We start from the raw sequence: 9,697 nt of genomic DNA, 5'->3' as shown, positions 1-9,697 counted from the left end.
TTTGCAACTATAAAGACAAACAAAAGGAATATATTCTGGACAAAACTAAATCACACTCTTATACCGTTATAATGAAGTGATATTACTAGTTAATTTTTAAATTTATTATTTAAGAAAAATAAAAGATAATCTAAAGATAATAAAAGCGTCTTATTAAAATTAAAATAAAATGGGAATGTAATTTATAAATTTAAAATGAAAAAATAACATTACTTCGCCTATTTCTCATCTGTATGAAAGCATCACATTTAATAGGGTTGCAACAACAATATATATATATATATATATATTTTACAAAGAAATAATATTTACAGTCATAGGATATACAAGTCTTGCACACTCTATTTGGAAAAGAATTGATAATTTTTTAATATTAGATTCTGTTATTTTTCAAAAGGAGTGTACGAAGTTTGCACAACTTAATACTGTATCTAGAATTACTCTTTTTTATTTATACTCCTATGCCAATATTTACTATAACAAGATACTTGTAGGAAACCTACTCCATTCTCTCTTTTATATTTCTCTTTTTGAATTCCGGTTTGGATATAAAAGTTTTCTAACTTATCTCAATTCATCTCATCTAATTATTATAATTTTTTTTAAATTCACACATAAAATATAATAAATAATTTAACTTTTTAAATTTTAAAATAATAATAATATTATAATAATATTTTTTTTAATTTTTAATTTTTATTTCAATGTATTTCATCTTAACTCACTGTCCAAACATTTACTTAATAGAGTTGTTCATAAAAAAGTTAACCATCCAAAACAATATGTAAACAAAAGGATTAAAGAAAATAAAAGGCCGTCCAGAGGAGAAGGTGATGAATTGCCGCCGTCACATGGAGTAATTGAAGAAATACCAAACCTTAAAATCTATTGTCCGTGAATTAATAGCAATCAAGCATCTGATATCTTTTTGATCTCAAAAAAAAAACAAAGCATCTGATATCTTGAAAAATTCTCTCTTCAGCCATTCAGAATCCATATGAGTTTCAATGACGCATGACTGTGTGAGACATTTTTTTTAAGGTGTGCGAGACGGTCTCTTTTGTTTTCATAATTATTTTTATTTAATTTTATTTAATTAGTATAATTTTTTTTAAATTTTTATATAAAATAAAATAAATAATTTAATTTTTTTAAATTTTAAAATAAAAATAATATATTTTAATAATATTTTATTTAACTTTTAACTTTTATTTCAACTCATCTCATTTAATTTTTATGTTTTCTTTTCTTTTCTCACTTTAACGTTTTGATTATATTCATTCACAAGCAACTTCCAATCCTAATCTCTAAAGATGAATTACTAGCAAGTATGGTAAAGAGAGGTATTCCAGGGGCTACATCACTCACAGTCATACATGGCCCATGGACGTTGAACAGAGCCGTTCGGTTCAATATTAAAATTCACGGAAAGACTATATAAGAATCAGATCCTCCTTTAGATCTGAATAACCAACGTAGCTGATATCAACATATCACCGCATACCCACCACCATACGCACTTATCCTCCCTTTCTTCTCTCCTCCTTTCTTCTCTCCTCATTTTTGACTGATTTCGTATGACTAATGTTGGTTGTGCTTTCTTAAATTCTTTGCTTTCTCTCTCACACGCGGTTAACCTCCCTCGTTTCTTGCTCACACCTTCCCTTGCTCATTTTCCTTTATAAAATCCCAAAACTCATTCACACCAACATACAAGTCCCCTCTCTCTCTCCCTCCCTCCCTTCCTCCCTCCCATAGTTACGGGATTTTGTTTGATTTTGACATTGGTCTGTGAAAATTATGAGTTTCATTGAGGATTCTTGAATTTTTTGCGTCTTCCAAGGCATTTTTTGGGTTATTCTCAATAAAGGGGAATCTGGGTGTTTTGGAGATATATGCATTTATGTGAAAATCTGTGTCTGAGGTAGTGCTCATCTGGGTGTCGGTGATTCCGGGAATTTCTTAAAACTGTTTGCGCATAACTGTTTTTTTTTTTTTTTTCATTCTCCAGCTCCCATACTAGGAGTTGAAACAATGGTGGCAGGAAACGGACTTTATTACCCAATTCTTGGTTTTGCATCATGTGTGGCCTTCATGTATATGTCTTTTGGGGACTTTTTGTTCAATTATCATCAAGAACCAAAGTTTGATTTTGTTGAGAGGAATGGGACTCAGTTCATGTTGGATGGAAGGGCCTTTTATATTAATGGGTGGAACTCTTACTGGTTAATGGACCATGCCGTGGAAGATTATAGTAGACCAAGAATCCGAGCGATATTGCAAGCCAGTGCAAAAATGGGTCTCACCGTGTGCAGAACTTGGGCATTCAACGATGGTGATTACAATGCCCTCCAGATTTCCCCTGGTCGGTTCAATGAGCGAGTTTTCCAGGTATTATAACTTTACATTTTACGGCGTTATTTTACATTCCCCTCTCATAATTTACATTTTAACCTCTTTTTGCTCTAATCCAACCAAAAATCAAAAGACGAAGGTTTTATCACTTTGTTCTCTTATTTGCAAGTTTTTGCATCTTACTCAATAGGATATAAATGTCAGAGCGTTGCGCTGTCTCTCTTTTTTTTGGCCACCCCAAGGTGGGGGGAGTGTTATGATTTTTCGCTATGAAATCGTTTTGGTGCTTGGATTGGCTAATTATCTTTCATATTGGTAGTGACAATCATCTTGCTATGAAAAAAATTCATGTTTGTTGCCTGTAACAAAGGTTTTTGACATGACAGGCTTTGATACAAATTAGCTTGCTTGCCGCTCTATATGTCTATGGCTGAAGTTAGATAACATAGAACTGGAGAAGGGTAAAGGCAAAGAATTAAGCATTATAGGTATTGGTCTGTGTATAGGAATTCAGTACAGATAAATTGGAAATCCTTCTCATACACTGATTCAAATGTTGCCCTCTCTCTCTGCTTCTCAACAAAACAAATTAACTGAAAACCTTAAGAGATTATAGTGGTACATTTTTATCTTATTAAAAAAAGTTAGTTACCTGTCAAAAAGAAAAGAGAAAAGTAAGTTGCATTAATCATCCAGTAAAGGCCTACATCTCTTTTATATATATGATATATGTTATATGTATATCGATATATATATATATATATATCATACACAACATATGTTAGATCTTGTTCCCTTACCACAAGAAGCTAGGGGGAGCGAGGATGGAGAAGCCTTTGCTGAACATGTGTGGCGTATTTATGATGAAGTACATCATATGTATATGCTTATAATTACCTTCTCTTTGCTCAGTTTGTTTGCCAATCCCAGCTCACTTCATTTCGCTTTTGCCCATATCTTTTGTCAAGATTCTTTATTTTTCCCCTTTTTGACAAGTCTTTTGTCAAGCTTTCTCTTAATGTAACATTCGTACTTAAGGCTCATGGATTATCAAAAAGTTAATACTGAACGATGAATGATGCCAGAATACTTCCTGTTCCATTTTTGCTAGTTCTTCTATAACCTTGATAGCATTTGACTTAATTTTTCCAATCATATATGCTTTTTAATTTATTTGCCAACTGGGTTGGTTGGCAGGCACTAGATCATGTCATTGCAGAAGCCAGGCAACATGGAATAAGGTTGCTTCTTAGCTTAGTGAATAACTTGCAAGCATATGGAGGGAAAACACAGTATGTCAAGTGGGCATGGGAAGAAGGCATAGGTTTAAGCGCCTCCAATGATTCCTTCTTTTTTGATCCATCCATCCGCAACTACTTCAAAAATTACATCAAGGTATCTTCTTATTTACTTCTTCCTTCCGATTTGGTGCCTAGTGTGCATTTGTTATTATAATTTATAACTTGCAAGCAGTTGGTTTGAATACCTTTAGAACGGTACTTCCATGGCCAGTAGAAAATATAATGCCAACATTTTGAGCCCACTTGAATTTATCAATGAAGCTTGTAGCTCTTTTAACAGTTTCTTTTTCAGAGGAAAGTTTTATCCCCATGCACAATGAGGCTAAGAATGTTGTGTGTTATGATGCTTTGATGGTACCTCCAGTTCAGTAGAAAGTATCTATGATGACATGACACACAAGTAGAGGCCCCAGTTAACATTATGCTACTTACCTACTTACCCAATTAAACGATATTCAAAACTATCTCAACCTGATCATGTCAGACCACCCTGGTTCATAAAAAACTTAATTGCAATAGACCACTGACAAATGTATTATAATTAAGAAAATGAGATAAAGGAAAGAAATGAGGTAAAGGAAAGGACAATGCATAGATTTTTTTTAGTAAAATAAATGGAAAATGCATAAATTAGCTTTATTTCTTGAGTTATTACTTTTCATCCCTCTCTACTGTTCTTGTCCAGGTACAAATGTGGGAGGAACAATTGTTTTATTTTGTTTTTGCTTGATCAGCAACCTCATAATTGTCAATATCATATATATTTGCGTCGTTGTCATTACAGGATCCCAGAATAGGTTATCATTATAATGGCTGTTCGAAGTCATCCTGGTAATAACTTGATATTTTGGAAACTAAGAAGATAAGCAACTTGAATACATCAAGATGGTGGTCACCTCATAGATTTAGCCTATACCTCATGAACCATTTTTTGGAAGTAGATCGAGATAATGAAATATATTTATATTGATTTTTGATGCTGCTGGTGATCATGGACTGTGGTTTTCATTTGGATAAAACACTAATTCAGTGTTAGCGGTGTTTGAAATTGATGTTACTCCTGTCCACTACATACATAGGGTTTTCTTTTTATAAACTATTTTAAAAAACGTGAACCATTGAAATTGAAGCTTTCATTCAACCATCCTTTTCTTTGAAATCTTTATTTTAATCAATATACCTATATTTCAATACTTATAAAATATATATATATATATACACACACCTATATTTCAATAATGCTGGTATAATGATAGTGCTATTGTATATTTAGAAGTGATATTTTTTAATATTTTGTTATTTCTGACATACATCCTTTTGTCAGACTATCCTGACAAGGAGAAACTCCATTACTGGGATCGAGTATAGAAATGATCCCACCATATTTGCCTGGGAATTGATAAATGAACCCCGTTGCATGACTGATACTTCAGGTGATACTCTCCAAGTAAGTTGTATACGGCTTGATTCTGCTCCTCTATACCAAATTTAAGAAGAATGCATGCCTTTGACACTGATTTAAACTTCTAAAATGTCTTATAAATTGGTGAATTAGTAAGAATTCCACTTCGTCAGTGAGATTCAACAATAATTAATGACAATTGTGTATATCTGATGTAGCTGTTTTTTTCTTCTTTTTTTAATGTCAAGGTATTGAGTTTTCAGGTTAGGTACACAAAAAAGACTAAAACAAAAGCAAAAAAAGCCACGTCTGCACTTGCTGTGTTAGAGAGAGATTCTGATACGCATTATTGAAAAGAGTTTTTTAGTACAAATTAATTATGGCGTTATATTGCAGGATTGGATAGAAGAAATGTCAAGTTTTGTGAAATCAATTGACAAGAACCATTTACTGACTGTTGGCTTGGAAGGATTTTATGGTCCTAAAACCCCCAAAAGCTTGACCATGAACCCAGAAGAGTGGGCGTCCAGGCTTGGGTCTGATTTTATTCGCAACTCGAAGATCTCTTACGTTGATTTTGCCTCCGTTCACATCTACCCAGACCATTGGTATGTGCTGCGTGGTGATGAACTGTATGATGGAATTAATCTAGTCAAAATAGGAACAACCAATTGAAATCTTAGAAAGCCATTCAGAAACCAAGATACTTAAGCATGGAATATTTTAACTTGGCTTAAAGAATACCCTCTAGTGTTCAGTTATTGGTCGTTGATTTTTGTATTGATGCAAACCCAAATAGCAGCCTCTATCTCCTTGGTGTCAGTCTTTTGCTCGAGCTTCAACGTGGCTCACATGCCCTCAAACCTTTCTTCTTTTCCTGTAGGAAAACCTATATTTTCTTGGTTATACACCTGAAATGTATCCAATTCATCTTTAAATTTTGAACTTTTGTTAGGTTTCACGAGCAAGAATTTGAAGACAAACTCAAATATGTGTCCAAGTGGATGCTTTCACACATTGAGGATGGAGACAAAGAACTGAAGAAACCTGTCATGTTCACTGAATTTGGGTTGTCAAACCTGAACAAGGACTTCCAATTATCTCAGCGAGATAGGTTTTACAAAACTGTTCTGGATATCATCTATAAATCTGCGAAGAGAAATCGGTCAGGGGCAGGTGCTTTGGCCTGGCAGTTCTTTGTTGGTGGAATGGAAGAGTATTATGATGATTTTGCTATTGTTCCATGGGCAAGGCCGTCAACATATAGGGTGATAACAGAACAATCATGCAGGTTGGCAAGAATCCAGAGACCAAGTCAATTGAAGGGAAATTTAAGAGAATTGTGTTTAGAGAAAGAATAGAATTACGATTTGCTCATGAGAAAATTCGATTTGTTTGTGGGGGAAAGTGGGTTCTTATTTATTGCTTGGTTGATGCCATAAAAGGAGAGCAGGTAACTGTTTTATACCTGTTTCTTATCATGTCCATACACATTATATACTTACTACTAAAATGAATTAGATGAGGATAGTGTTCTTGAAGCAGAGTTTACAGGAAGTATTGTAATATTTAGTTAATTTTGAAACTCGTACTCCAGGAAGAAAGACATGAAGAGCAGAAACTCTCAAGGCTCGTTTGTTTTCAGAGATGAGATGAGATGAGATTAAAGTTAAAAAATTGAATAAAATATTGTTAGAATATATTTTTTAATATTATTTTTGTTTTGGGATTTAAAAAAGTTGAATTGTTTATTTTATTTTGTGTGGGGATTTAGAAAAGTTGTAATGATGAAGTGAGATGAGATGAGATAAGATGAGATGTTTCTTGAAAACAAACGAGGCCTGCTTTTCCAAAGCTTTCCACGCTCGTGCAGAGGATACACCTCCCACTCCATTAACATTTAGGCCTCGTTTGGTTGCAAGAGTCAGTTAAGATCAACTCAGTTCAGTCTAATTTTAAGCTGAGTCTAATGCTCAAACACTCAACTCTTAAATTATTAAATTTATCTCAACTCAGAACCTTCTTATATGTGGGATTCACAATTTTTTTCAACTTAATACATTTTTATACGTGAAATCTACAATCTTTTTTTAATTTTTTATAAATAGTATTAAATTCATCTTAACATTCAAATACATCTAAACTTATTTTAGATGAGCCCTACATAACTCAATTTACTTATTCAACTCACTACTATTCATAAATAATTCAACTTAACTCAATTTAACTCAGCATCCAAACGCAACCTAACATCAATTTATGAATAGTGATAATGGTCTAACATCAATTATTATTGAGAATAGTGATAAGGGTCAGAAAAGTACAATGTTTAAGAAGATTGAATTAATTATAATATATCAAACTATTGGAATTTCTTAGTTTTGTACATAATAGTTTACTTTAGAGGCATTATTATTTCGTTAAAGTAATGAGATATAAATAAGTTGGTAGTATGGTTGTTAGTTAGATACAAATTTATTTTGCTAATTTGTATGAAAAATCATTTGTATCTTTTAGAAAATGAAGGAAATGATGGTGATGAAAATATAACAATTGTGTCAATTGAAGTTTGAAAGAAACAAAGACACATAAAGATTTAAGTGCCCTAAGCAGAAGATATGATTCGAATGGATGGATAAACCTTTTTTTTTTTTTATAAGTTTTGAATTAGATCTTATACATGTTTATACATTTTTATTATATTAAACTCGAGTGCAAATGTTCATATTTATTTTGTTTGTATAAGTTTCAAATCAAACTCTATAAATGTTTATACTTATTTTAGTGGCTAAACTCGAGCATAAATGTTCAAATTGTTAAATTGTTTCAAAATGCCATTTATGTTTGTTCTATTTTTCTTTCTAATAAATTTCTTTTTGTCATGCTTTCATATTAATATTTTTTTAAAAAGTTTTTCATTCATGAGGCATGTACCGGAATTAAAGGAAAAATGATTTATAAAAACTTTTATAATTTGTGGCAAGTTTGAAGCATGATTAAAAAAAACCTTATTTGTGGCATAAAATATTGAAGAATATCTCCAAAGAAAACTTGTAAAGATTAGTAAAAAAAGATTTTTCTCATTTAGATTTTTTTAATCTCAAGATGTGTGTTGATTTGTATAAAAGAAAAGCAAATCAAACATATCAAGAAAAGATGCCACAAGAAATAGGAAATTTTTTTAGATAATGCATATAGACACATGCAAACATTTTTCTCTATAATGTTTGATAGATAAAAGTATTTCATTGCTTTCATAGATGATTTTTATGGCGTGGATGTATCTATCTGCTACATTAGAAGTCTCAAGCCATTTGTAAATCTTGAGATACTTCTCAAGGGGAGAAAATGCAGTTAGATAGAAAGGTAAAAATCATTGAATTAAATTGAAATAGTGTCATAAAAAATATTATAAGTTGAGGTATAATCCTGACCTATTTCGTCAACTTCTTGAAACAATATAGTAAAACTCTTAAAAAATAATGGTGTAGAACTTATATCATGTTCTTAGTAATGCAGTCTTAATGACTTATTTTTGAGTTATGGGTTGATTTAAGACATATACATATATGGATAGTCAAGTTAAAGTAAAACTTTATAACCCAAATGAAAAAAAGTTGAGTCCTATAATAGTTATTGAGTACATTATCATTATTAATTAGTCAGGAGATTCAAATGATTTAAGTTGTATTGTTTCTATTTATAGTTTGAATTTTAAGGAAATCAAAATGTCAAATTCCTTAAGGTTAGCAAAATCAGTGGGAGCATATAAACTAGAGATGTGATTATCGTGAAGTGCATTCTTGTACTTCGAAAGTGCTTGTAGTTTTTTTTTTTTTTTTTTTTCTAATTATCTCAATGATCACATGGAACAACAAGCAAATTAGAGAAACACTGCTGAAGAATTGGCCATGAAGACATCAGAACATGTAACCTCATGTAATCTTCTTGATTTGCTATTGGGTTAGACTACGTGGTATATTTTCTAAATTTGAATTCGACATAAAAAAAATAAAAGTTCACATGTGTTTTCACAAGTTATAGAAAGAAGTGATTCTATAAAAGATTGATGCATAAAAGAGTGAATGAAATCATTAATCAATATAAAGTTTGTAATTTCATCTAATTTTCTAAAAAGTATAAAAAATTGAATGTAAATTAGTCTTGGAGATAAAACCTTGACTTTAAAAGAAATGTTGAACAATGTAAGGTCATACTTATAATCAAGGATTTTACTCATAAATGAGCATTGATCAAAAAGAGGGATTTTCTAAAAAACTTGAAAGGACTAATTCAAGATCACTATAATATTAATAGCTCATTATGATATAGAGTTACATCAAATGGATGTGAAAACAATTGTAATTTAAAAGTTTGAAGTCTACAAGAAGCAAATAAAATGACTACTTAGAAAAAGTAAAAGATTTTTTGAAAAATGGTATATGAAATTTGATAATGCCAATACTATTTTTGAATTTAATGTTAATTTATATTCCCGAATATTAGTGGGAGTATATTTACATTTATGGTCATGTATGTATGTATCTTTTTAGCATATATAAATCATGGTTTGTAGTGTGACATTAAAATTATGTCTCTAAAGAACTTTAAAAATAAAATTTATGAATGAGGAATCATT

At 31.2% G+C, this 9,697-nt stretch overlaps 1 protein-coding gene across 1 annotated transcript; it reads left to right on the top strand.

Annotated features, from left to right (window-relative positions):
• Nucleotides 1–1,465: 1,465 nt before the first annotated feature.
• Nucleotides 1,466–6,602, top strand: LOC121253061 (mannan endo-1,4-beta-mannosidase 2-like). The gene is made up of 6 exons (XM_041152958.1): nucleotides 1,466–1,924; nucleotides 2,012–2,391; nucleotides 3,553–3,750; nucleotides 4,981–5,103; nucleotides 5,455–5,666; nucleotides 6,014–6,602. Exons 2-6 carry the CDS (start codon nucleotides 2,035–2,037, stop codon nucleotides 6,417–6,419), a joined length of 1,296 nt encoding a protein of 431 aa, XP_041008892.1. The 5' UTR covers nucleotides 1,466–1,924; nucleotides 2,012–2,034; the 3' UTR covers nucleotides 6,420–6,602.
• The last annotated feature ends 3,095 nt before the right edge of the window (nucleotides 6,603–9,697 follow it).

This window comes from Juglans microcarpa x Juglans regia, chromosome 2S (assembly GCF_004785595.1).
Source record: "Juglans microcarpa x Juglans regia isolate MS1-56 chromosome 2S, Jm3101_v1.0, whole genome shotgun sequence".
Taxonomy (NCBI): Eukaryota; Viridiplantae; Streptophyta; class Magnoliopsida; order Fagales; family Juglandaceae; genus Juglans; species Juglans microcarpa x Juglans regia.
This window is presented reverse-complemented; position numbering and strand designations above follow the sequence as displayed.

Coding starts and splice junctions, on each gene's coding strand:
- LOC121253061 (XM_041152958.1), top strand. CDS start 2,035: ATGGTGGCAGGAAACGGACTTTATTACCCAATTCTTGGTTTTGCATCA. Junction 2,392..3,552: donor TCAATGAGCGAGTTTTCCAG/GTATTATAACTT, acceptor GTTGGTTGGCAG/GCACTAGATCATGTCATTGC. Junction 5,667..6,013: donor CACATCTACCCAGACCATTG/GTATGTGCTGCG, acceptor AACTTTTGTTAG/GTTTCACGAGCAAGAATTTG.